General features: G+C 50.9%; 1 protein-coding gene across 3 annotated transcripts; it reads left to right on the top strand.

The window, feature by feature from the left end:
• The first annotated feature begins 2,643 nt into the window (after window positions 1–2,643).
• Window positions 2,644–27,296, top strand: MRM1 (mitochondrial rRNA methyltransferase 1). 3 transcript variants are annotated; one of them, XR_012625740.1, is made up of 6 exons: window positions 2,644–3,721; window positions 4,186–4,279; window positions 6,132–6,252; window positions 10,249–10,368; window positions 10,508–10,757; window positions 27,277–27,296. XR_012625740.1 is itself a non-coding variant. In XM_074845137.1 (5 exons), the coding sequence occupies exons 1-5, from the start codon at window positions 2,895–2,897 to the stop codon at window positions 10,555–10,557; spliced, it is 1,212 nt and encodes a 403-aa protein (XP_074701238.1). In that variant the 5' UTR covers window positions 2,644–2,894; the 3' UTR covers window positions 10,558–11,259. The 3 variants fall into 3 exon arrangements, 1 of the variants encoding a protein (XP_074701238.1); XR_012625739.1 differs by lacking the exon at window positions 27,277–27,296 and adding an exon at window positions 15,383–16,117; XM_074845137.1 differs by lacking the exon at window positions 27,277–27,296 and having other exon boundaries at window positions 10,508–11,259.

Consider the following 27,296-nt stretch of genomic DNA (forward strand, 5'->3'; position numbering starts at 1 on the left):
TCAGCTAGACTTGATATGAAAACTCCCGGTGTTTTCCGTAGGGTTTCTTTTGCAGGAGCTTGTTGAAATTCAGCAGATGCACTGTGCAGTGTGGGCCATCTTTTTAAGAGAAGATGGTTGAACTAGGAGTTGGAGGCCAAAAAAAAAAAAAAAAAAAGAAAAAATAGGAACTTCTGAGCAGAAAAAAAATAAGCAGTGTTAGGTTAATGGTTGGACTAGATGATCTTCAAGGTCTTTTCCAACTTTGATGATTCTGTGGATGCAGGCAGCAGTGGTGAAACATCTGAATGGTGGCTGCAACTCTGTACAAAGTTAAACAGGTGTTGAAATTCGTGGCTGGGGAGGGGCCTACCTTACCTTTCTGCTCCGTAAAAGGAGGCTTTGGAGAGAATTGCTTAAGATGGAGGGCCTTGAAAAAGGGCCGGTCTGGGTAGTTGCTGCCTGAAAACACAACCTGGCTGACCTGCAGCCCTGGAAGTCTGGGGTTTTTTTTCCCCTCCAAGAACATTTGTAACATTTGCAAGTCTATGAAAACCTTGAAATGATACCCAGTATATTTTTCCATTTCAAATGTGTTTTTAGGGGATAATTCCTGCTGCCCGTTAACTTCCCACGTGAAGCGCAGCCCTGGAGGCGTTTGTTGCGGGTTGTGTGGCCACTCTGCCTCGTGTAACCTGGTGGCACCTTGAGCCACCTTCCTGGGATGAGATGGGATTGGCGGCACGACTCTGAGGCATTTAAAAACCCCAAACAGGAGGGTGAACTGTGTAATTTATCAGTAGGTTTCTAATTGTGAACTGTAAAATAAAGAATAAAGAGAGAGGCACACCGTGGTTCTTTTGTTGCGTAAATTGTAGTTTTTGTGTTAAAACATAACGTCCTTTTTTTACTGTTCACAGCTAAACCTTTCTTTTGTGAAGAGTTCAAACAGAAACATGTGGTTTTGGTTCTTCATGAGAAAAAACGTAATTGCTTTCTAGAGCAGAACAGCATCTGGTCGTCTCGCAGATAACCTGTGGAGGTTGGACTCGCCCATCCTTGTTCAAATGAAGCCACACTCACACAGGGGTTCACTGAAATCCCCAGGTAGGCTGCTGGGCATGGCTGGGTTTGACTAAACTGTGCAAGGGATGAGCCGCTGCTGCTGCTCGGACTGGGATATTGAACTCTTTCAGTCTCTCGTGCTTGCCTCAAAGCAAGATAGATTATCGTCGGCGTTAACTGAAGGCATTTTTGTTCCCCAGTCCCCTTTCAGCTTGTCCAAGCGCAGAGGCACGTTCCTGAGCTCAGGTTTGCTGATAAGGTTTTTGCGAATAAGTAATGAATAGCTGAATTGGCTGCCATTGCTGGGTTTGAGGCAGGTATTTTGGATACCTTGTAAATAGGTAGAGAGCATCTGTAGAATTAAAATCATGATTTTTTCCTATTCTTGTGCTTTTTTTGGTTCTATATAGTATATATTGTCAGTTATGTTAACGTGTTTGCTGCAGGTACAGCAGTTTTATCTGGCAGATTATGTGGTCTCATACTCTCAGCTCTCATTTTTTTGGCGGGGAGGAACCACGAGCACAGTTGTCTCTGATAAGCAGCAGGAAAAACATGATTTCACTTGAGATCTCTGAACCTGCAAAAACAATTCCGTTATATTTTTGAGGCCTGATGTAACTTGTCAATGCTTCGGACTAACAGTATAGAAAAGGACTGAAACACTTTTGGTTCTCTCTCCAAAATCCTTTTAAAGTAATATAGCCATGGTTTGTCCCCCATGGCCCACACAGGTGCATTTGCCTGAGGGATAAACCCCTGGAAGCCCTAAACCTCTTGTGAATGACCTGGTTCCGTTTGCCTGCCCCAATATCATGTAATCAGAAGAGCAGTGTTTTGGTTTAAAGCTACAGGCTGGGAGTGAGTCGGGCCCCAGGACTTGCCCGAAGCTCGCGGAGCCCTTTCCGCTGGCGTTCGGCACAGCACATGGCACTTTCCGTGCCTGGGTGTAACTAGGCCAGGAGGTCGCCCTCAGAAAGTGCGTTGCCAGCCCATTGTCTGTGGGTTTTTACATCCTGCCTGAGCACACACAGCCTTTGGAATGGGGTCAGGGAGAAATCCCCACTCCCTGGGGTAACTGCAGTTCGACCACTCATTTTTTTAATATTAAAAATATCGGGGCTAGGCCAGGGCCGGGACTTTCCAGAGCACTGGTGCTTTTGTTGGACCCGGGTGGTGCCGGTTGGTTGGTCTGGGGCCTGTGGGAGGCAGCCCCTCACCCCAGCCTTTGTGAGAAGCCCTAATGAAGCGGTTAAAAGCAGTTTTCTGGTTAATTAAGGCTCTGTCAGTGAGGGCCAGGGGGCTGGCTCCCCTCTGACTCAGGGCAGCACCAGCCCTGCCCTTTGGCAGCCCTCACCCAGGGGGTGACGCGGCTCGGCCCTGAGGCCGCGCTCCCCGCTCCCGGCACAGCCCGGTCCCGGCGGGGCGCGCGAGGGCCGCGCGCCCCCCTCAGCGGGAACGAGGCTGGGCCCGCCCCCGCCCCCCGCCAGGCGGCGCTGCCGCGCGGGGCGGGGCCTCCCCGGCGCCTCTCGCTGTGCCGGCGCGTGCCCGCCGGAAGCGGCGCGGCGCACGCGGGCGGTAGGAGCGGGCCGGGGCGGGGGGAGCGGCGGGGCCCACACGTGTCCGCCGCGACCGGGGAGCTCCCTCCATCCCGCCCCGCGGACCCTCCGCAGTGTCCGTGCCCCGGCCGCCATCCCGGTTTTTGCGGCCGGGCTGTCTCTAGAGCTCAGCTCCGTGTTCCCCCCCCCCACCCCGCCGCGCTCGTCCCCCGTGCCCGTGGGGTGGTGTGGGGCCGCCTCCTGTCAGCTCAGCCGCTTCCCGTGGGCAGGCTGCCGGTGGAAAGGCCACCGATGGAGCTCAGAGCGCTCAAGGGCAGCGTCTGGAGGGCCGTGGGGCTGTCACCCGCGCACTGCGGGCGCTGGTGGCGGGGGGTGAGGTATCGCTGCACTCGGGAGCACCAGCCCCCGCCTTTCGCACCACCAGCCGCAGGTGGGGATGAGGAAGGGCCACCCCGAGGTGCGGATGGCGGCAGTCGGCTTCCCCCACCAGCCCTCCCGGTGGTTTCTCGAGTGGGGGGTGACTCCTGTACCCCCCAGGAGGGCCTGGCCAGGCAGGGCCAGCCACGACCGTGGCACAAGTCCTACGAGAGAGGGGCCAGGCAGGGTCCGACAGCCAAAAGGGAGTCGCGGAGCTCGTGGGAGGGCGACTTCTTAAAGGCCAGGAAGAGGCCGGAACGAAAGCCGCTGTCCATCGAGAGGACTAAAGGCTCAGAGATCTTATTTGGGATCGCACCGTGTTCCCTGGCCCTCTCTGAGTCGCGAAGGGACCTGTTCAGGTTGTTCCTGAAGCAGAGCAGCGGCTCTCGGCGGCTTGTTATGAGTGAGTTTGTCCTTCAGGCCACGGCCCGGGGAGTGCCTGTGCACCACGTCAAAAGGAGAGAGCTGGATGCACTTTGCAGAGGTCAGGTCCACCAGGGAGTTTGTTTGGAGGCCACTCCTCTCCGTTTCAAGAGTTTGGAGGAAGCTGAAAAGCCTGATGTGGGGCATGAAGAGAGTCCGAACCGACAGCTGGTTTGGCTGGCGTTGGAGCAGATCCAGGATCCCATGAACCTGGGGGCACTGCTGCGCTCTGCGTACTTCTTGGGGGTGGACAGAGTGGTGACAAGCCAGAGGAGCAGGTATGGGGTTGGGTAGCTGCTCCTTCCGCTTTCTTCTTTCTTTTCCTGCTGGCTCCCAAAGAGGTTTCAAGCCTGCACTGCTCGACAGCTTCTTTAGAGGGCTTTCTAGGACTGAGCTTGAGAGCTGAATTTGGCTAGCTCCTGCTTTGCGTTGCGCTCTGCAGGGAGGCTGTGGGACATGGTATTCCAGGCTGGTAAGGAGCTTCCCTGGCTACTGTTTGTTTTAACCTGTTTTGTGTTTCAGTTGTCCATCTGTGCACCAAATGCTGTAACCTATTTCCTGGGTTAATTTCTGAGCCCTCCTGTTCTCCATAGGAAAATATGTCCGTATAGTGAGCGAGATCTTTAGTGGACTAGTTGGAATTGCATTGCAGAGGCAAGAGAAGGAAATACAGAAACAAAAACTCTCCCGGATTTCCTTTTTTGCTCTCATATGACACTTTTCCTTTCTTTTTTCCTTGCAGCTGCCCCTTGACTCCAACAGTGAGCAAAGCTAGCTCTGGAGCTATGGAAGTCTTCGACGTCTACAGCACAGATGATCTCCGGAGCTTTTTGAAGGTAGGATGATCCACTTTTTTCTTTCCTTTCAAGAAACCTCAAATATTGCATTTGCTGAGCACAGAGGAGGTACAGGAAACGGACTCAGTTAGTTGCAGTGTCCTGTGCTCCTGCTATGCATTCCTGTTTGCTGCCAGTGGTCTGTGCTGTCGGACCACCTCTGGCAGGCGCACACCCCCAGTCCCATTCCATCGGGTGGGGTAACAGGTCTGAGTTGTGGGTCTTTTTCTGGAAGATGGTGGTAGGATAACGCTGCGTCTATCTCCCATGCTCAGGCTGTCAACTTGGTAAGATGGGGTGCGTCTCCCCTTCTCTCCGTGGGGACCGGAGCTAGCGTTGCTGCCTGCAGTGGGTCTTGCCGGGTGTGTGGCGGAGGCAGCATCCCGGGGCCCAGGCACATGATGGCAGCATTGGGCAGCCTTTGGAGCAGGGGAGAGAGGAGAAACCAGGGCTGGTGCGAGCTGCTGGGAATGTTTTTTACACTGTACCTATGCGGTGAGGTGAGATAGGGCCCTTTGCAGAACGTGCTGCCAAAGGAAAGAGAATGCACGTGGAAAAACGTGATTTAAACTGAAACAAACCCAGGGATGTTGCTTTGAATTGGCAGAGTGTGTCCATCCCCTGTGATAGCACTGCCCCAACTCCCCATGGAGGTCCCATCTGCCTTGGCTGGGCTGGGGACCAGCTGAATATTGTGTTCACACAGAGCAGGGGGCTGCAGGCTCTCATCTGCCCTCCCCTGTTCGTGTAGGATCCCCCAGACGATTCGGGAAGCAGTGGGGTTGGAGGGTTCTGCACGGGGTGGGAGGGCAGAGGCTGCAGACCCTCAGGGGAACGGAGGCACCCAGTCTGCGCTCTGGGGTCGCTGCGTGCCTGTGTCCCTTTGAGGAAGAGCTTGTGGGGTGACTGCGAGGAGGCCGAGCAGAGGCAAGCCTGGACTCTTCCCACTTGGTGCTAGAAAATCTTTGTCCAGCTGTACAGTAGGTCTGTGGCAGCTGGAGCTCTGGATGATGGTGAAATGAAAGATACATAAAATACACTGATACTTAATTGAAACAGATGGAAGAATCACTTTGTTACTGTAAAGCTTGAATTATTAACATTTTGAGCCATTGCAGCAGTTCATTTAATTGGACCCGGATTCACTGGCCTAACCCTTGGTATTGCCTGGCTGGTGTAAATTTGATATAACGTAATGTAAAAAGTGCCAATTTTGCAGGAAATGAAGCTGGCAAGAAACAGCAGCTCTTTTATTGTTAAAATGGATTTCCAAGACAAATAATTAAGGGTCTTTTTACCAGGGTGCAGGAGGGATGGCTGGTTCGCTGGTTCCAGGAGGCACTGAGTGTTGAGTGCCCTGCTTTTGGTACGAGCTGATTTTTGGCATCTGAGTTTGAAAACATGCACTTGTGTTTGAAAACGTTACTGTGGGCTTCTGATGGCTGAGCCTGCACTTGAGAACTTCCACTGTATTGCTCTGTGGATTAGCCTTATGCTAATTTGTTTAACACTACTCTTTTTGTAAGCTTTCCTGGCAAAAACCTTCCTAGAACTGTTGTATGGGCAAAAAAAAGCTTTTCAGTTGCTGTTTGTTTGCTTGCTCAACTGGAATAAACACCAGAAGGGAAATTACTTTTTTTTTTTTTTCCCCCCCTTAAATCAAGGTTTGTGTGTTGGTACTGGGAGGACTTTGCTGGTAAAAATTCAAAGGATGCCAAAAAAATGAGAAAAGCCAGTCAGTTAACTGAAAACTTAAAAAAAAATAAAGTGTGTTTGCGTACTTGATGTATTTTTTCTTTTTAGGCTTGAAAAATAGGCAATTTAAAAATATTTGTTTACTTTCCCTTTGTAGGCTAAAACTGCAGAAGGCTGGGAAGTTGTGGGAACAGTCAGCAATCCTGAGGATGCAGAAAATATTCCTGTCATCAGTTGCTTGGAATTTCGGTGGAATAAACCCATTATTATAGTAATAGGTATTTCAATTTACAGAGCTTTGGGCTTGGCGGAAGGGCCTGCGTGAGCGACCGATCAGGGTGATGTTTCACTCCAAAGCTTGTTGCAGGTCTGGTACATTACATCACACTTTGGTCTGGAAAAGAAAAGCTGAGCAAGGAGTCCTAGAATGATCTGGCTGCAAATGAAATAGGGACCCAGAAGAAGAGGGAGAACTGAGAAGCCTCCCAGTAGGAACTGCAAGAACAAAGCAGTTTGTGTAGATAACAAGGAGTTTACTAGCTGTAGAGGCTCTAGATGGCAGTTTTCAGTGGCAGGACAGGTCTGGGTCAGTGTAGCCACAGCGTGTTGGTTTGCACTGTGTTCTGTGGTGTGTTTGATCCTATCCTAGAGCCCTTGAGCCTGGATTTTCTGTGCTGGTGAACCACAAACCTGAGTGAGAGTGCCAGGAGGTACGTGTTTGCTCTTGCTGCGCTGAGGCTGTAAGGGTGAGCTGTGCCGTGTCTTTGCTCTGTCATGTTTCCTCTTTAAAAAAAAAAACAAAACAGGAATACATCTCTGTGCCCAGGTCTGGAAAGAAGCATGAGGAGCTGTCACTGGGGATGGTCTGAACGCAAAGCTGGGCTTTGTGGCACGGAGACTAGCCAGTGGTTGCTTTTGTAGCTTGGGAGCAGTTGGCTGCCGCGGTCCTTGCAGGAGGAGCGGGTGTAACCTCCTCCCTGCCAGACCTGTGCGCTGTTTGAGCAACAGGTGACACTTTCCTGAGCCCCTGAACTGGGTGATTCCTCCAGGGCCCTCCGCTTCTCCCCTCTCGTTGTGTAGGGGAGACTTGCAAAGGACGCTGTCTTCTGTAGGCAGAGTTTGGGGTGGTGCAGCCTCCAAGAAGGTGAAGAGGAGTTAACGGCCTGGTGGTGAATAGAGAAAGAAATTCACCCAGCAGTGCTGCTCGAGGCACCCTTGGGCGGCCATGCTGTAGCCCCCCGCTTTATGTCACCTGTCACAAGAGCTGGTTTGAGCTTTTACACTTGGAAGTAGTGTCATGCTGGTGATGAGCCGTCAAGGGGCTGTAATCCTGCCCTGTGCTGCGGTTTTCTTGGCTCAGAAGACATTCCTTTAATTAAAATGTTTATTGAACTCCTAGAAATACTGACAAGACAACGCCGCAAATCTGGCATCTCTACAAGATGTGTGGAGCTTTATTATAAAGGGAGTAGGGAGGCTGGCAGCACTGCTGATGGACCACAAAGAAATGCATCCCAGAAACGACGACAACACCGGGAGAAAGGAAGGGGGTGAAAGTGGCAGTGGTGTCGTTACCTTGAATTATGAGAGATTTCTCCAGGAAAAAGTCCAAATATCCTTTTGTCAAGGGAGATTGGAGGCTGATTGGTAGATGCATGAGGAGAGCTCCCGGACCTTGCAGCAGTAATGATTTCAACTCTCTGCTGAGCACTAACTCTTTGCTGAAAAGAAAATTGAACATTACAGTCGTCTGATGCTGGGGTTGTTTGAAGAAACGTCCTAGATCTGAATATGTAGCGTACCTGCAGCTGCAGAGAGCAGCAGAGATAATTTAGCATGGTAGTGAGCTTCCTCGCATTGCACAGATTGTCTTGTAAGTTAAGCATTTGCAGACTAGGATTCACGCTCCTGGCAGCCTCACTGGCTTGGCAGAGAGTGATTTGGACAGTCCAGCTTAATGTTGTCTGCACTGGAGTCGTTGCTGAAGGTGACAGGCAGGCTGCCATGAAGACGGGGAGCCATGTCCGAACAGGAGCAGATTGGGAGCAGTTAGATGTCTGAGCAAGAAGAGTTTCTGGGTAATTTGTTCTTCTTACGCATTCAGTCTTTAGCTGGGGGTTTAAAGTTTTCATGGAATTGGTGGTTTTACCGAGATGCTCATTTTGCATATTTCTCTGAACTGCCAGCATGGCCGCTTCTGCCTGGATTTGAACTGCCTGCACTGGAAACTGCAGTTGTTACAATGGTATTAATTGTAAACAGGGCGGGAAACCTGTTTTATCATTTCAGTCAAGCTCTAACTCTGGTCTTTGAGGCCTGTCAATGAGGACTGAAGCTAAGAGATGGAAGTCAAAGATCAAAGTCAAAGTGGGAAGTGTTTTGTTCACCAGTATAAACTAGGATTTAATCTGATTCAGTCAATACTCCCTCCCTTGTGTCACACTCTGCAAGTCTTTTTGCCCTGAATTTATGGTTCCTAATTATTTTAAGCAGCCAGAGCCATAAAAAGCTTTGTAAAAGCTGGAAGCAAAATTGCTGCCTTTATTAGGAATCGTAAGACCCTTATCAGGGAGAGGAGAGGATTGCTCCAGGAGCTGTTGCACCTCTGGCAATAGCTGCTGTCCCAGTTGGAGAGTCCCACGAGAGTGTGGTTTGAGAGGCTCAGGAGGCAAATGTGACTTTAAGTTGTAAAACTTTTCTGTGTTGAATCAGGAAAAAGTAGGATAATTTTTTTTTTTTTTTGTCTTGAAGCATCCCTAGTGAGCCCCAGTCTAGCGATGAAGAGGCAGGCCGGGCTGTGACAGGCCTGGCTTCGATTCCTTGTGTTGCCCAGGCTTCCCTGTGACCTTGGATAATTCACCCTGTTGGCTTACAGCAGGAGGGAAGCAATGGTTAGGGTGGGATTTTAGTTTTCTGAAGGTTCATTTACCCCAGCCAAAGGATGCTTTTACCTGTATGGCTTATTTCATGTGGGAAGGTGAGGCAAGATGCATTACCCAAAGCATTCTTTTCCTTACACAAAATGCATCTTGCCAGTTAGATCAGGCCAGCAAAACATGAGACTGGGCTTCAGCTTCCCGTCTATGAAATGGGAATAATGACATGTTCCTACCCTGTGTGGTCAGAGGGATATTGCGAGACGTAGGGACCTGTGTCAGGAGACACCAGGGGCAGAATTTTGTGGCAGCTCAGCCCAGCAAGGAGCTCGTTTGGAGTGAGTCTCCAGAAAGTGCCTAAAGCATCCATGTCAGATAAGTGTCTACATTTAGGTGAGCTGAGTGAGGCCTTGGCGACCACCCTGGTCACACAGGCAGAGGTGCAGAAGCCCTTGGTTAGGCAGCGTGTGCCCCACCGGTGCCATCCCAGGATGAGTCAGGGGTTCAGCCGGGGTCGGGGTACAGCTGTCAGAGGGGAACGCTTGGCTTCCAGCATGCTGAGCCTGTTTAATCAGAGGGTGAGCCCGTCTTTGAAATGAGCTGGGTATTTTTGCAGCCGTGTAGCTGTCTGTGTAACTCCAAATAATGAATGTGGAAGAATTCTTTGGGGAGCCGAGCGGGCTGGGAGGTCTGTGGTCTTCTGCATTTTCACTTGTCTGCGCGCAGGATTGTTTAAAGCCTCTCCCTTTCCATTTCCCTTTGTGACAGAGTGAGTCAAACAACTACTAATGACCTGGGATAGATTTCAACTCTGTTTCACCAGTGTATCAGCCCAAACATATCAGGGCTGTTGGATGGTTTAACAACTAATCAATTGAAGCCTCTGGTTAAACTGTCTGCATTCACAAGTTGCACCCAGCTGGTGGTACTGTCTGCTGAAAAGGCTGAGCCCGTCACTATCAATAGGGATGTGGGATTTGCTGGACCAGATCAGGCCTGTGGCCTCTTGTCTGCCTTGTCCCTCTGGCAGCAGCCCACGGACGTGGGCAGCCGTCTGCGGGCACGGTGGCTGCTTGCGCGGGGGATCTTTGCGCTCACGCTACAAGGCTTTACGCCATGCACACAGGCGTGTTGCACAGGTAGTCCCCAAAAACACTTCAGATACTGGAGAACAGATCCAGGGAGGCTGGAGCAGGCCAGGAAGGAGAGGCAGTAAGGTGCCCGTCTCGCCTCTGGTAGTTCTTGGCTGTTGCTGCGTGGGAGCTGCTGAGGTTGCTGGTGAGCTTAGGGGCAAGGGTGTAGTTGTGACAGAGCATTAGCAAGAACTGTACTTGGGAGAGGGGAAAAGGGACGTGGGAGCGACTGCGAGCTGGCCTGAGCAGTGTCTTTCTTCTGCAGGTAGTGAAGGTGACGGACTTTCCTTAGAGACGCAGCTCTTGTGCCATCGGATGCTGGCCATACCCCCTGGCAGAGCGCTTCACCCCGGCATCGAGTCGCTGAACGTCTCTGTTGCTACAGGTAAAAACAGTTCTGAGCACAAAGGCATCGTAGTCCAAATTTCTGTATTTAAAAATCAAACAAACATTCAGGCCCGCAGAACGATTTTTCTTGTGGTTTAAAGTAAGATCTTTCTTTATTTATTTTTGCTTTCCTACAGGTATTCTCCTTCACTCCATCTGCAGCCAAAAGCTGAGGCACGGCGATTGAAATTTTTTTTATTTGGTGGGGGAAGCTGCTTGGCATTTCGTGGCTGTGCTCTGTCGGTGTGGATATGGAAGTGCTCTTTCCAGAGTCTTCACCGTCGCTGCAAGTTATGGGGAGAGTCTCCCACTGACCTGAGCTGCTTCGTGGCTGACGCACGATACCACCAGCACCTGGCTTAATGCCGAAGTCGGATACCTGCACAGGTAACAGCTCCCACCGGCACCTCGAGGAAGCGGCTGTACGGGAGACAAAGCTCGATTTTAAAAGCAGACAGCCAAATCCTTCAGTTCTGGCAGTAAAATACCTGGTGATGGCCGCGAGCTTTGTGCTTGTTGCTCAAGGGACTTCATACATCACTCGGGACTTTGTCCATCGCTTGTGCTGTGGAGAGAATTCGGGCTGTAGGCGAGAGCCAGTACTGCTGAGAGCAGCTGTGCCCCCCCGTGCCCCAGCCCCCCACCCCCTTAGCAGCCGAGAGGGTGCTGGTGAGAGCCAGGTATGATTTGGGACTATTTGGTAGCAGTTTCTTCACGACGAGACGGTTTCTCTGTTCCATATTGCTGCTTGAATGTCTAAAACCACACCGTGTTGTATCTGGTTGTAAACCAGGTCTGCAGCCCTGCCCAGGGACGGACACGAGCTGTTAGAAAATGGCTGTAGTGGGGAAAAACACGGCCCATTGAAATAAAGCCTCTGTAAAGATTGGTTGTAGGCTCGAATCAATCCTTTTTGTGTCATATATAAATCCAGAGCGTGTTTAGTGGAACAGAGCAATTCCTTTAGGTGGGAAGGGGAATTGGGAGCTTTTTCTCTTCTTCCGGGGCAGTTTCCTTTCCATGGTGGGCCTGATCCTACTGGATGCTGAGCTGCCCCAGCACCACCGTCCCCACGGATGGCATGGTGGGTGGGGTGAGGGCAGCTTCATTTGCAAATATCCTGGTTGAAAACCAGACTGGCTAAATTATTGAGAACCAAATGAATGTTATCACTTAGCACCTTAATTATTTTATTTAGCTACTGTGGCCCTTTGCATAGGATTCCTCATTAACACTTAATTTACAGTGCCCTTTAGGGATAATTTCAAACAATTCAGCTCAGTCTCCCCCCCTTCTCCCCTTCCAAATGAACAAGTAAATCACTCAGAGTGACTAATTAGGACTTTCCTTTGAGCTAAATGAAGTCTGTAAACCGGTCTGTGGATGTGGAGGTTTTTCAGATGCGTCCTTGGGAGGGCCTGGCCGGTGGGTGCTGCAGGGCTGGGGACCTCCCAGGTGCCCGGGGTGCAGCGGGGGGACAGGACAGGACATGGAGCTCTTGCAAAGCGTCGCACTCACTTGTGTGGCTGTGATGGAGAAGGTGCCTGAGCTGCGGCTGCCCCGGCGCCCTCTCCGCTGGAAAAGGACAAAACCCAAATCCCTCCGACACGGCAGCTGTCGGGGCTTTGTTGCCCGAGTGTGAAGGTGAGCTGGTCACTGAATAACGGTGAGCTGGTGCATTGCTGGGGCGATGGCTCTTGCATTTTGTGGGCTGAATATCTCTTTTTTTTAATTTTAATGCTGAAACAGAAGGCTCAGGGCCAGGGAGGCTGCAGGCCAGGCCTCCCCCCGGCGCTGCTCCCGCAGCCGTGGGTGCCCCAGCAGAGGGTGCCCGTGGCTCAGGTTTGCTCATTTTTCAGAGGAAAGATTCAGCGCTTGGGGCTAACTGAATCCTTCCTTCCGAGTGGTAGGGATGAGGATAAAGCCATTTCTTTATTCTTGACCTATAGGTAAGTATATATACTTTGATTTCGTAGGAACTGTGGTTTCTCCTTTTTCCTTTCTTTTTAATTTATTTGAGCAGTACTTCAGTAGAGCAGACACCTCACTGGCTTTGCGTGTGTTTGGGAAAGCCGGGCACCGGCAGACTGTGCTTAGCCATGCCGGCTCACCCCCTCTAATGAGGAGGCAGGTGAGTAACGATGGAGCAGCTACTTCTGGAAGGCTCCCAAAAAGCTTTGAAACCTCAGTGCCCGCAGCGGCTCTGCCGACGGGGTGAGTGAGGTAGATCAAAGTTCCCGCAGTCCGTCAGCCCGGCAGACGACTGCCCTGCGAATTTCCCCGTAGAGCTGCTGGATCCACGGGGCACCTTGATTTGGTGCTGGCGTAGCAGACAAAGCTTGTACGGAGTTGCATGAGGCTGGAATTTTAAGAGACAGGAATTTGAGCACCAGCTAGGGCTGCAGCTCAGACTTTTTGGCTTGAGAACTGCAATACAGCCTTTTGTGGGAGCAGTAAATCCCACACTGGACATCTCTGCTCCTTGCCTTTAGCCCGTTTCCCTCAGTGGTAGGTTTTGGCCCCGCTTCATTTCACCGGGATGCCCGTCTGCCATCGCTCAGCAGCTTTGGACGGAGCTGCTGCAGCCGATGTGTTCTCCAGCCCCAGCTCCATCCTGCTCCGGGCCGAGACCCGCGAGGAGCACAGAGACCTCTGCATGCTCACACCTTTGGAGATGGAGCTTTGTGCTGTGCAGTTTGCCCCTGATCTAATAAATGCGATCCATTAATTGGATCATTGCCTGCTTCTCCAGCTAATTTCCTGGATATTTTTAAATGTTAAAATGTAGTTTTTATAGTCTTTCATTATTTTTAGCCTTAAGCTTGACTATAATCGCCCCTGTAATGTAACTGTAAAAAACTCCCAGCTTTATATCATAAAGGAGGACATTAATTGTCATTTTTTTGTGTACATCAGCAAGATCAAAACATGCTTCCTGATTACTTCTGTTTGTACATACAATCTCTTTGATATTTAGATATGAATAAAGTGTGTGTGTAATTTGAAAGTCAATTCTTCCCTCCCCGCTGCTTGTCATGGATTCTTTTCAGAGGCTTATTTACCAAATTGATTTTAAAATTTAGTAATTGCCCTTCCAAAATGATTTCTCAATAATCAAAGTGTCTCTAAGCTCAGTGGCAAAATATTTGTCCTCCTTGGTTCAGAAGACGTGCTCTGCGCCTCGGCCTTTTTATCCTCAGATGAGGGCGAACGCAAATCTTTTCATCCCCCAAAAATCAACTCCGGGGAGAACTGGCTGCGAGGGAAGCTCAGCTCATGCCCCAGATTTCGCTTTTGTGCACAGATTATCAACACGACCGAAAAAATCCCATTCTATCAAATCCATCACTGGGTCCTGATGAGGTTTCCTGAGGCTGGAAGGGTTTTGTGACAGAGGACATGTGTCCCACGGTGGTGCCACGGCTGAAGGGAACAGTGTGGGGTGCTGCTGGGCTGGGGCAGGAGCAGCCAGAGCTGGAAACGCCGCCCAAGAGGCACCTTCCTCGCCGGCGGTGGGGAATCCTCCACCGCGCCGCAGCCCCGATCCACGTTTGTAAATGTAATCAACCTTGAGGTCTTGTTACTTCCACAGGTGCAATTAACATTACCATCTGCTAATCCGTGATTAACGATGTTTACAAATATGCTACAACATGTTAAAATGTGCCGGCACTCTTTTTTTTTTTTTTTTTTTTCCCTTTTTTTCTCCCCCTCTCCCTGTTTTGGCGTGGGAGCTGTGCCACCGGCAGCGGCGTGGGAGGAATTTCCCGGCGGAGGGCTCCCCATTTTGTTTTCATTATTTAAAAGTGCTGTTAAACTCCAAACCAGCTGTAGGAATGACAAGTTCAAATCAGAAGGTCAGTGCTGCTAAATGGGATTTAATTGCACGAGGGTTGAGGTACAAACTGATGAATCTGAATAATAAAACTTTGTGGGGAGCGACATATGGTGCAGTTTAAAGTAAATTTTTATTGATCATCCCACAACTGATGTGTTAATGAGATCGCAGTCTTTGCTTTGGGTTTGATATTGATGTGGAGTTTTAATAATGTCACACAGGAATATTGTGGAGGGTTTTATAATATATATGAAAAAAGTGTTTTCTATTAACTGCCGTTTTCTTCTTAACACGGAGAGGAATACATTATATCGCTACTGTATGTCCTCCAGATCTAGGTTACATGTAATTGCTCGGTAATTGGTAGAACCATGTAAAAGCCATGGTATTTGCCAGTAAACCCTCCTAAGTTACCATGAAATTGAAGTGTGATATTTATTCTCTACAAAACTTGCTACCCAAATATCATGTACGATCGGGTTTGGCGCGCGCCTGTGCAGTGGCTGTGCCGTGTGTAACGCCTGCACGGCTCGGGTTTTGCACTGGTATCAGCCTAAGCACTGGAAGGGTTTCTGACCGGGAGGTTAAGGGGTTATTTTGCTTCAAGGGGAGATGCTTTAACCTCCCTTGGGCTTCAGTCTCAGGATTATTAAAGGTGTTTTGAGGCCCAACTCAAAGTGATGGAGGTTTGGAGGCAGCTCAAGAAGTTCTCGCTGTGTTTTCAGTGGGACTGCGAATAGTAATTACGTGTACGATGGGGTTTGAAGCCTTTGGAGGTAAAGTATTTGTCAGTACACTGGGGCGTCACCTGTATTTTAGCCTCTTGTTAAGTAGGGTGTCCAAAACTGTTCCCATCTTAGCAATTCTCACAATTTAACCACGACTCTGGTTTAGAGACCTCCAGCCCCATGGGCGTGCATGGGCTCACGTGCAAGGAGCCTCCACTTTGGATTTTTCCTCTGATGAAGGTTTTTTTCCCCCTCCTGCGAAACGGCTGGGTGGGTTCAGCGACGACTCCTTATCGCCTGCCACGTGGCTTTAAATATGAGCAGAAGTAATTGCTTTGCTTATGATCAATAGTTTTATATACTTTAAAAATGTAACAATATGCTGTGAATTGATGCAAAGTTAAACCTGCCAATTTTTTTTTTTTTTTTCCGCTGGCCTGTTTTAGAAGCTGCGAACTCAGCAGAGTTTCCCCTGCGCTTGGGAAGCGGCAGCTCAGCTGTTTTCTCCAAAGACCTGAACATCGCATCCTGCGTGTCCCACGGATCTGGCCCTGACTGCTGGGTCCCTTTTCACAGCCGCTTGCACAGGACAGCAGCTGTAGTGCCTGCAGTTGGGTATAAATGTCCTTTCTTAGCATTTTTAAAGCTGCCTTTGAAAGGTTTGTACAGAAGATATAAAGTCCACTCGACCTTGTGGGTTCAGGGAGAGGACTTACCGAAATGGCGAGGTGTTACCAAAATGTCTGAGCACCAAACTGCCCATGGGAAAGCGGGCAGAGGGGCCAGGCTCAGCCCTGTGGGGCAGCTCAGGGTGACCAGCACTGCCTCGAAGCCTCTATGCCTATATAACTCATTAGCACTGTTTCAGTGTTTAATTAATTATGGGAGCAATCGCTGCCTGCTTCTCCTGTAGGAGGCAATGAATAGTAAAATGATGCTTTCCCTCCTCTCCTCTTTCCACTGCCCAAATCTGCAGTCACTTTCCCTGTTTTGAAAGCTGTTGCTGCAGATGTGCCTTTTCCTTCGTATTTTCGAGCCTCCCCGGGGTCGGGGTGCTGTGGGTTGACGCCCCTGTTCGCAGTCTGGGCTGGGACCCGGTCCCACAGCAACCCCTCGCTGCCACCAGGTACCAGTGCTTTGGGAAATGGCCTCTTTCCCTGCTTTGCTGCCAGGGGCCAGGCAGTCAGGGGCCGGTACGGGGCTGGGGCAGGGGGGAGCCGGACGTGGGGACGGGAGCGAGGGGGTCCAGGGGTGAGGACAAGGAGCAGTGGAGCGATGCTGCGGGCAGGGCAGGATGGAAGTTGTCCCACCACTGCTGCAGCAGAGCACCCTTATGCATACTTGTATCAAGGTATGGGATAGTATCACGCATTAAATAGGTGTGACGCGGTGTTAGAGCAAGGAGCGGTACCCCTTTTGCATTTGGGATCGTTCCTGGCACACACGCTCCGCCCCATGAGCAGCTGCTGGGGGGGGAATTGAGCCATTTTGCAACCCTGGACCAAGCTGCTTGCACAGCCCTGTCCCTGTCCACTGAGGATGGGGCAAGTCGGTGCCGTAAGACCCTCTTGAGCCAACCCCGGGCGAACCCCCCACTCCCCTGCGGCGCCGCGGGGGAATCGGCGAGCAGGAGAATAGTGACGAGCGAGAGCGATGCGCGAGGGTTCGCCTTACCCGGCAGAATAAATGAGGTGGTGGTGTCTGGCGGCGCCTTCGCAGCTTTGCCAACCCTCATTAGCACCTTTCAGCAAAGCGGAGCTTATTCAAACTATATCACAAGTCTTTTGCTGGAGATTGCATCTGTGCCTAATATGCATTTTTATATAAACAAGGGTACTAAATGGCCTTTCAGTTCCCTCTGTAATGTCTTTTTTAATGGAAGGTCCTGAATTAAGAACATATATATATGACTCTAAGAATTTTCTAAGTGATATTGAAAACCTATTGTAAAGTAGGATTTCTTCTTGCAAAATTATTTTAATGAGGTTCCAGTTTATTTTCTGGCTATATTTTACTTATTTAATCCTCCAGAGGGGCTTTTCAGAGGCAGCATCTCATTTTCAATGCAACTATTCTTAACATTAGGGAAAACTACCTTTCTGAAATGCATGAAGGAAAAAAAAAAAAGAACCAGAGGAAGATGTACGAGATAAGAATAAACTTGAAAAGCTTTGAGGTGGTTTATGGCTTCTCTTGAAAGAATAACAGTTCATGTATTTTTGTTATGGTGTGGTTTAATGATGCTTGCAGAAAAAAGATAAGGTAGAAATGGAAATATAAAATTAAACCAGCAAAGTGAATGTGATTATTTTAGTTACTAGTATTACCTGGGGAAAACGCTCTTGGGGTTTTTTATCTAGACTAAATATTTGCTTTTCTAAAAGGGAAGGCCCTCTGCATCTCCCGGCACAAGGGTGGGAAGTGACATTTTCCTGTGGTCCAGCAACCGCAGGAGGCTGGAGGCAGCTCTGCCGGGGGCCCTGACCGCCGGCTGCCCCACGGCGGGTTCGTCCCAGCCCAGCGCCGGGTGTCCTGGGGATGCGCTTTGCCCACAGTGGTTTTCGCCAGGGCTGGGCCGGGTGCCGTGATGGGGAGATGACCCCAAGAGGGGCTTCGCAGCCTCACCACAGTGTCTGTGCCACCGCGTCACCGCGGGCACCCCGAGCGGGTGGGGGGAGGCACAGTGGGACCCTGGTTCCCAGCAAATGTGTGTGACAGGGCTTTGTGACTGTTCCAGAGCGCTTTTCCTCACCGGGACCTGGGCATGGCTAATCCCCAGGGCAGCATGGTCTTGGCCATCCTGTGCCATGCCATGCCATGCCATGCCATCCCACCTTTGCCATGCCATGCCATGCCATCCCACCTTTGCCATGCCATGCCATGCCATGCCATGCCATGCCATCCCATCCCACCTTTGCCATGCCATGCCATGCCATCCCATCCCATCCCATCCCTCCCCTGCTATTTCACCCCACCCATCCCCGGCAGCAAAGAGCTCAAAGGCTGTAACACTGCCCCAATCCAAGAGCTCTTGCCTTCCCTCAGCAGCTCTGCAGGTTTCCAGTCCGAGCTGAGATGTTGTGGGATCATGCTGGCCGTGCAGTTTGATGGGGACTCAACAGGATCAGCCAAATCTCAAGTCAGCTCGGGCACAACAAGCACGACCCTGGCTGAGTATGGCCCCCAAACATCCCGTTCTAGCCGCTGTCGGTGAGCCCAGCACTGGGTCATGAGAGGTAAACTCGCCGATGAATTAAGCCTGACATGTGGCCTTGAGCCTCACCGGGTAGTTAATTTTTCAATTTCTTTCATGGATCTGGAATAGCAAAGAGTCTGTTTATAATTAAAGTACTTGAAGATTTATACTTTAATTCAAATAGCTGAAAAGAAGCAGTTTCTGTGTAGGTTTCTTCACTATCAGAATCTAAAACAGATTATTATGTAAATTTTTTCGATCCTAAATTCATTATAATATTCAATTTCAGGAAATGCTCTTGACCATCTGCTGCTGCTCTAAGAAATGAGTCTTGGAGATTGTTTACTACCAGAAATATTGTAGGTATTTAGGGTAGATCACAGTGGAGTGTAAGGGCAATGTACTGATTTCCGAGTCTGGTTACATAAACCCGCAGTGCTGATGCCACGAGCCGAGTGAGTCAGAAAGTGCATCCGCAAGAGTGGCAGCTGCTTCTTTGCCAGCATCCGGGCTCATCCCGTCTTGTCCCAGCTCGGGGTGCCAGTGCCACCCCCCTTCCCCACAGCGTTGTCCCGTCTGTGAGGGGAGGATACTGGTCCTTCTCTGTCTTGTAGGGAGGCAGTATAGATTAATTCCTGGTGTTAAAGTGGTTTGAGATCCTGGGATAAAAAGTACCATGAAAGTATCATTTGCTGTTTATTTTGACCTCCAAACTTGCCAAGGGAAGCCACGTGCTGATCCCCAGCAAGTTTCCCTCTTGATAATTAGAGCAAGAGGGGCCAAAAAGAGGGGGCGAAGCCCTTGTCACCTGCACGTGCACAGGACTGGGAGCCCAGTGCTACCACTGAGCCGTGCTGAACTTTAATGTATTTTTCCCAGTGTATTTTAGTACCAAAGCTTGGATGTCGTTAGTGGTGTCAGGTGCAATGGGTGAAGCGCAAGAGCGGTGAGACCGACAGGCTCGAGGTGCTGCTCCTCCCCGGCTCCCAGCACTTGCTTTCGCTGCTGTTATTCAGCCTCTGCAAGACACTAAAAGATGTTTCTGCCCCCCTGCTTGCTCCTGCACGTTTGGGGTTGGCTTTGTATGGAGGAGGAATGTATTAAATGTGTTTTCTTTTTCTTCCACCGCAGCCTCACTCAACAAGTGCAGCACCCACAGGGCCGGCGGCTGTGCCGATCGATCGGGGCCAGGGCTGGGACCGTGCCTGCCCTTCCCGGCGACTGTGCCCAGTATTGACGAGTGGGGCTGAGGCTGGGAAGCAACGGCTGCTGGCAGGGAGCAGGAGGGGACCGCTGCGGGGGTGTCCCCAGGGCTCATGCTTCCGCTGGACCGGCAGCCAAGCATCACCCGAACATCCTCTCAGCACGGGGTTGGGATGATGCTGCATGGAGAATATTCGTTAATATTGAATTATGTACAGTATTTGGAAAGATGAACTGTTAATGTAGTGGAATAGACTTCAGAAGGGCACTTGTGTCCATCTGGCTGGGTAGTGTAGGGGGATGTGCCTGCGTGCAGGGGGATGCCTACGCCGAGCAGGAAGCGTGTCGTATGGCTCTAGCAGTTTCTATAGGAGCGTACGCAAAGGGCTCGCAGCGCTACTCCCGGTGCAGCACGGCGCCTGCCAGCGTAGGAGCTTCAGAGTTGCCTGAGGTTGGTTTTTCAGCAAACCCAGTTTGGCTGCAAGGCTCGTCTGTGCTATTAGTGGTGTGTAGGAAGGTGGGTGATGTTAGTGTGGGCCTACAGGACAGGGGCTGTTCAGCAGCCCTTGGATAAATATCAGTGTAGGGTATGACGGAGAGGTTTTTTTTGTTCCTGTTGTTCTTCGTTCATGTACAAACTATGAAACCAGCGTTTTCTTATCTGGAGCTGTCCCAGGCTTCAGTATTCAAGCCCTGGCAACCACTAATCGCCTTATTTCCCCTCCTTCAGGGAAATTTTAACTCTTGTCCTCTGCTGCTGAGTAGATCTTTAAGCCGGTAATAGCGTGAGACAGAGGGAAATTAACGGCCTTGTCCTGCCCCTTCCCTGGCTGAAAACTGCTAAAGAATTAAAGAATTAAAAAGGTATAAATTTGCATTCAAATTATTTTCCTGCTGATGAGGGGTTTGGTTTTAACCGGGTGCGAGGGAAGGTGTAGACACCCTTCCCCTTCCCTCCTCTCTGAGCCCCCGGCAGCTCCTGTGTTTGTGGGGTCAGCCGTGGGGAACGGGAACCCCGTGGTGCTGGGGTTGCCCGGGATGGGATCTCACCAGCCAACAGCTGCTCTGGCGTCTTGTTCCCTCTTAAATGTCCTAATCCTCGCCGCTGGCACCCGCAGAGGGGATGAGGAGGGCGGGTGGCCTTCCTCTGCTGGCCAGGGATGCGGCGGTGGCACTGTGTGGGTGCTGCGCCCCGTGTGCTTCACTGGGGTGTAAATCCAGGGTGGGGGGGGGCCAGGGCCACGGTGGCCTTTGTCTGCCTGTGCCAAACAGATGTGAACAAACCCGAGTTCGATTTCCAAGACTGCCTGGGGAATATTGCTAACTAATTATAGAAAACAGAAGATGCGTTCCCCTCCTCTTGCATTTTTTGATAAACATTGTCTCCTCTCAACAGCTGAGTATTTAATTAGTGTTGATTGTTGTTCGCGTGTTCAATAACCACTCATCAGGAGGGAGGTGTCCGCTGGGGCAGCGTGGCCTGGAGCACAGAGGAGCGGAGGGTGTTCATAATTAAGGATGCAATTTATTTGAGTAAGTCATGTGTACAGCACCCTGTGTTTTAGGTTAATTTTCAAGGTTAAAGGGTAAAAAAAAATAGCTCACAACTTCGTCAAATGAGGAGTGATTGTTGGCAACTCAACACTGAAAGCTGTGCAGGGGGTGTATATATATTTATATGTGTGTGTGCACACACACACGTATCCAAGCCTCTGTGTGTGTGTACATACGTGGCTGCGCACATGCTCCCACTGGAGCCCTCCAAGCCCCTCAGTGCTTCCCATCCTCTTTCCCTATAGACTGAGCCTCTTTCCCAAGTTTTGGCTGGAAAATGCTGTTGTGTGCAGTTGGACTCTCCAGCTGTAGGAAGGTTCCTTAGGAATGATAAAAAAGAAACAGGCAGCTTTTTCTCAGTGCTGCTGGGGGGTGGGGAGGGCTGAGGTTCACCGCCAGCCTGGGTTTATCGCATCCCGCCGTGGCGTGCGGGAGGCACGTTTTCAGCCTCGTGTTTGCCCGTATTTCCCTAAGGAAGAGTGACGCGTGCCGGCGTCCCCGCGGGCAGAGCAGGGATTCGGCTTCGCTTTCCAAGCACCATACAGGTCGCTCCCATTTAGAGGACTAAAACCTCAAACAGGAACAACTGCGGGTTTAAAAGTGTGTGTCGGTGCTCTCTGGAGATGGGATGAGTTGGCACAAGTGGTCTCTCTTCTCTTTTCTTGGTGACCGTGCACCCGTGTCGGGCTTGCACTGACGTCCAGAGCAGGATGGTGAAGATTTGGGGGGGGGGTGTAGGATCCATCCCTACCAGTGGGGATATGGGAGCCCCTTCACATGGTTTTAGGGACATCGCTATCGTTGCATGTGACCCTCTGCACTGGGCAGGACTCGTCTGGGTCCCCCCCAGCACTGGGAGGGCTTTAGCCTGGGCAGCTGAGCAGGACTGAGCAGGTGTTGGGCACAGCCCCGTTCCCTGCACGGCCCCTTTCCTGCTGACAGGACGGTTTGTGTGTGGGTAGGGGGAGCAGCAGCTAAAATAGTAAATAAACAAATGCCCGTCTCCTCCCTGCATGGTTTCCCCTTTATTTATTTATATGTTTATTTTGCCATGCCTCCTGACAGCAGTGATGGAGCTGTCATGCTTTGGTGGCCACCAGCTCGTGATCTGGCACCTGTTCTCTGCGCTTTAATCTCTCTGCTCTGCTCATATAGAGAGTCTATACATAACCCCCAGCCAAACAAAACGTGAAGAAAAATAAAACCTAATTACATGCCATTGATTTCTTTGCAAATTTGCTTCTAATACACTTTTTGACTACTACTTGATTTTTTTTTTTTTAATTTTTTTTTTTCCCACTTTTCCTTTCTTCTCTCCTTCCCCCGTCCGCTCATGCAGCAGCAACCTCCTCCCGGGGAAGCGAGCGGCTGCCGTCCCCGCGCTGGACATGCTGAGCCCCGGAGCAGTTAGGAAATGCATAGCCTGGAGTGGCTTTTTTTGCTGTTAATAGGCCGTAGGGATGATCTGTGCGCTGAGCCTCTTCCTAAGGGACAGGTAGGACTGTACAGCTTCCTTCATTGCTTTTCCCCTTCCCCTCCACTTCATCTTTGTAAGCCTGACCGTTGTTTTCAGTGCCAGCATCACTGTGGGCAGAGCTGCTGGCCACCAGCGTCCCCTCCAGCTCGCCGGGTGCTCCGGAGGCAGCAGCAGGTGGTCTACGGGCCAAATCCAGCTGGCATGGGGGGGCTGGGGTGGGCGGTGGGGGGGCTGGTGCTGGTCCCAGCCTCTGCCACTGATCAGCGTGAGCAGCAGGTTGGCTGTGGAGCAGCTCCCGTGTGCCTGTGCCCAGCGGATGGCCGTGTCCTGGTACAGCAGCATCACTTGGGGGGAGACTGGCACTGGGGGGTCCGGCACGTCGGTGGCACGGGGCAGACCCCCATCCCAGCTCGTCCCATCATGCCCTCACCCCGGAGTTCCAATTGCAGCGTTGGTGCATTGGGCCATCGCTTTGAGTTCGTGCCCTTGCACCAGTGGTTTGGCGCAGGCCTGGCCCCAACGGGTCTGGGGGCTCGGCTGGGGTTGGGGTGTGTTGGCTATGGCAGGAGAAAGACTCCACGCTCACACGGGGCTTTGAACTTCACCGTGATAGTGGGAAATGGCTCCTGCTCCGCTGTTCCCCAGGTCTCGCTCCCTCCGAGGTGCCACGGCGTGCAGGGAGCCCGGGCTGGCACACTGGGTTAGCAAACAGGTGTGCAGGTGGGCGACAGGGCTGGATGTCCCCAGCCCTGGGGACAATTTGCTTGGGTGGGGGGGAGCTGGGGGGCACTGAGCTCTGCTGGAGCTCTGTGCAGCAGCTGAAGGGTTAAAGGCAGTGGGATGCAGAGGCAGAGGTCACTGGGCAGCAGCTTTGGTCGGAGCTTGCTCTTGTACATCAATATATTGAATATTCTCTAATCTGGATCTGTGGGAACCGAGTGCAACCCGTGTGGAGCAGCAGACGAGTCTTGTCCTAAGGGTGACGCAGGACGGGAGGGCTGAGTGGGGCATAACCTGACCCACCGTTTGCAAATCAGACTCCTAAAAATGTTATCAGATATAAAAATGAAGAAAAAAAAATCCTACAGAGAGAAAAACCCAAAGATTGCCCCCTCCCTTCCTTCTGTGGGGGTCCCTGGGGCCGTGTCCTGACCATGGCCACCAGTGCCACCTATGCATGGCCCCAGTGTCACCAGTGCCAGGGGGGTGCTGACCCACACCTGTGGCACCCCTGGAAGCACCCGCTTCCAAGAGAGCAGCCAGATTTATAGCCTAAGGAGATGTATTTAGGCCGAAGACAGTTCAGTTGTGTTAATTATGAAAATCTAAAGATAATCTATATTTAATGTCAAATTTTTCTCAAATTTACTAAAGAATGAGGAGAATATATGTACATGATGACATTTAAATGAAGAACAAGGTGCAATTAAACTCCAAAATGTACAGTAGACTAATTGGGAGAGGATGACAAATATAGTTATCATCAGCAACTAATTAGGGACCTGCTTTAGCTTTCCCTGCTTGATTAATCTTGACTAGGTGTTAATAAGTTATGCGGGCCCAGCCGTAAGTTGTGAACAGGCTGTTTGTTGCTCCGTCTGGCGTGGCAGGGGGGTGGTTTATGTTCGCAGCCTCGCGGGAGGATGCTTTATGTTCAAAAAGGATGTTCCTGTAAAAGGGGGTTTGTTTTCTCGGGGAGGGGATCACAAGCACGCCCATCATTGCGGGGGTGCTGGGGGAGGCCGTTTTTTGGCCATGGCAATGTCCCCACGGGGGTCCCTGGGCTGGGTGCGGAGCCCCGGTGCACAGAAGGAGGAGGATGAGCACCCGGCCCCGCATGCCCGGGAGCGCTGGCTCAGCTCTGTTGACACATCCCTTGTCTCCCAGATTTACGCTCTTATCTTTTTGCATTGAAAGGTAAGAATAATAGTAAAATGTTAATGCCGTACTCTACATATAATACTGTACATAAACGGATGACATGACATGGGAGACAGATAAATCACCGCTGTGTTCAGACAATAATCTGCGGGAGACAGAATAACACATGAGTTCTCCGAGTGTAGGAATGTGCTCAGGAAAATGGGGTTTTACAGCCCAAACACTCTCTGATTCTTACTAGGATGTTTATTAGAGTTCAATTTTATGAAATTAGATATATTTTTAAATATGCTGTTCTGTGCTCATAATGGGCACTCAGTGCTGTAAGAGCCTGGAAATGCTCACAGGTAAATGACTCGCTGGGACTTGGTGCCCGTTAAGACGCCAAATATGTTCACTAGAGCTGTGCTAAAACGGGGAGGAAAATGTGTTTCTGCCTGGACAACCCCTGGGGGCACATCCCTGGCATGACTTTCCTTGTGGATTTGCAGTTTGTTGGAGTTTCCTGGGGAAGCTGCAGTGCCATAAAGCCCTGGCTCCCCCGCGGGAAGGCGGTGGGGAAACTTCCCCCGGCTGCAGCCATGCGGGGCCGGGATGGACGTGGTTCTACAACCATCCTACAACTGTCCTGGGCTGTAGGTGCGCTAGAAAATGTGGAAAACAGTATCGTGTGCTGGTCCTGCTTGTTGAACATCATTCCCAGGTGGAGAACATGTGGTGGGTGCTGTGCCATGAGGCCCCAGCACCGGGCAGCTGGGGGGGACAGTGCTGCCACCCTTTAAACATGGCACTTCTGCAAAAAAAACCTCCTCAAAAGGTCTGGGGGGCTTCTCCCACGTGGACCCCAGCGGGGTGTAGTGGGGAGATGCTGCTGACAGATCGAAAGCTGTTTTTTCCCAAGAAACAATCCCGAGCGGTGGTGGGAGAGCAAAGCCATTACCGCGGAGGATGAACTTGGCTCAGTCGCCATGGAAACGCTGGCCGGGACCCGGCGCCGCTCGCGTGTGCATGAGTCCCGTTGACCTCACTTAGAATTATTACCTTTAGCCAAATAAAATAATTTGTGTTAATAAAGAGACCATTTTCTCTCGGCTTCCAAGCGAGCCTTCCCCAGAAGGCAGAGTGACTCCTTAATTACACTTTTACTGCAAGGTGATTAATGTTCAATATGTGATACTCCGTTTAAATAAGTCGCTTATTAACACCTTTAATATGTTTTAATTTTTTTTTTTTTTTCCCTTTTTTTCCCCCCCTTCCCCCTCACCTTGGCAGGCCGGGCTGGCGGCGGGAGGGGCTGCGCAGCACTAGGTGGAGCTCTGATATTAGGCATGGGTGCTCATGGGCACCCACCCAGCACCCACGGGTGAGCCCTGGGGCCCTGCTGTCTCCCAGAAGGCCAAAATGATGGAAAGCGAGAGGGGAAACCTCAAGCGTCGAGGTCCAGCGGCTGCAGAAGTTAACCAGGGAGCACACCGGGAAACTGCTTTGCTGTTTTCCTGCTGCAAGGTGGTGGTGGGGTGATGTGTGATGAGCAGGCGAGGGCTCAGCAGTCCCCTGGGGAAGGGCTGCAGCAGCCGTGGGATGCTGGGCAAGAGCTGCCAGGGCCTGGCTGGTCCCCCTGGGGTGTAGGACCCAGCCACGCTGGGTTTGGAAACTCCCATCATGGTCCAGCTCTGCCCATCTCTTCTGTGGCCACTGGAGACGGCACTGGTAGACCTGCTGGGGCAAGGCAGAGGAAATGGGGGAAAAATGCTTTTTTTTGGTCATTCCTCAGTTATGGAGGGTCTGTTTTGGGGATGGGTGATAGACACTGGTCTGGGCAGCGGCTTGAGAAGAGCTGGGTGAGAAAAACGCCGCGTGCACTCATCGACTTTTTGCTTTGGGGTATTTGGAGGCGGCCAAACGGGAGGCAGGCGCTCGCTGCCGGCAGCACCGTGTGGGCAGCGCCGCTCTCCTTCGGGACCGCGGGATGGTGGCACCGTCCCTGTCCCCAGGCACCAGCACGGGGCGGCTGTGTCCCCCGCCATGGCTGGGGATGGATGGGGTGTCCCAGCGCCACGTGAAGCCCTGCCCTGAGCCTGGGAATCCCGCTCTGTATAACGTGTATCGCGGCTGAGGCCGTTGGGAGCGCGGCAGCCGTGATCGGCGTAATAATAGTGACATTTAGCTGGCCTGAAGAGATAGAACAGGAACCTTAATTACAGTGATTTGTGATGCCTCTTGAAGCAATATATATATGAAAAATATAAGTATGTATATACAATAGCTGGGCTTCCAGAAACACAGGGGATTCTTCTCTTCCTTTCTTAAATCAGCTGGTTTGAAAACGCACAGCTTCTGGTTTCCTAAAGGAAACACCTGAGCCTAGAACAGTGCCCAGAAAGGGCAGCCAGGATCATTGTATCTCCAGCTCAAGCCGTTTGCTCCTCTCTGCTCAGTCCTCAAGCGAGGAGAGAGAAATTTTGAGGCACTCCCTCCCCTTCTGCATGTCATTTTAAGGATCTTTTGTGCTCCTGCTCATTGTTTGGTTGGGTGCTTGGCTGGTGTTTTAAGAAAGAAATTCCTGTTACTGTCTGAAATGGATTGTTTCTCACGACTGCAGCTGAATTTCTAAAGTTAAAAAATAATTTTATTTTATATCAGGCTTCTTTTTTTAGAACTATTTTTATTTGTGCAGCAACAGCTTTTTATAAACGTTATTATTTGTCATATAAAAGAATGTATTAATGGTAGTAGTATATTCCAGATTGTTTTACCTTAACATGGTGATTTTACAAGGTGCGCTTTAAACAAATCTCAACATAATCTGCACAATCTCTGCTTTCCTGTGGCCAAGCCTCACGTGCGATAATTTCCTTACAATGTGGCCGGGTGAAGAGTGAGGAAACTCCAGACAGGAGCAGGTCCCTGTCCCTGCTGCCAACCACCACGTCCGCTTTAGTTCCTAAAATGGGAACTCACTTAAGTAAATGATCATCTGGCATCATTGTAGAGGTTGGAAATAACATTTTTGGTTTCTCCCTTTGCAGCCCCGTGTGCAGACAGAGAA

This window comes from Strix aluco, chromosome 19 (genome assembly GCF_031877795.1).
Source record: "Strix aluco isolate bStrAlu1 chromosome 19, bStrAlu1.hap1, whole genome shotgun sequence".
Classification (NCBI taxonomy): Eukaryota; Metazoa; Chordata; class Aves; order Strigiformes; family Strigidae; genus Strix; species Strix aluco.

Coding starts and splice junctions, on each gene's coding strand:
- MRM1 (XM_074845137.1), top strand. CDS start 2,895: ATGGAGCTCAGAGCGCTCAAGGGCAGCGTCTGGAGGGCCGTGGGGCTG. Junction 3,722..4,185: donor GTGACAAGCCAGAGGAGCAG/GTATGGGGTTGG, acceptor TTTTCCTTGCAG/CTGCCCCTTGACTCCAACAG. Junction 10,369..10,507: donor GAACGTCTCTGTTGCTACAG/GTAAAAACAGTT, acceptor GCTTTCCTACAG/GTATTCTCCTTCACTCCATC.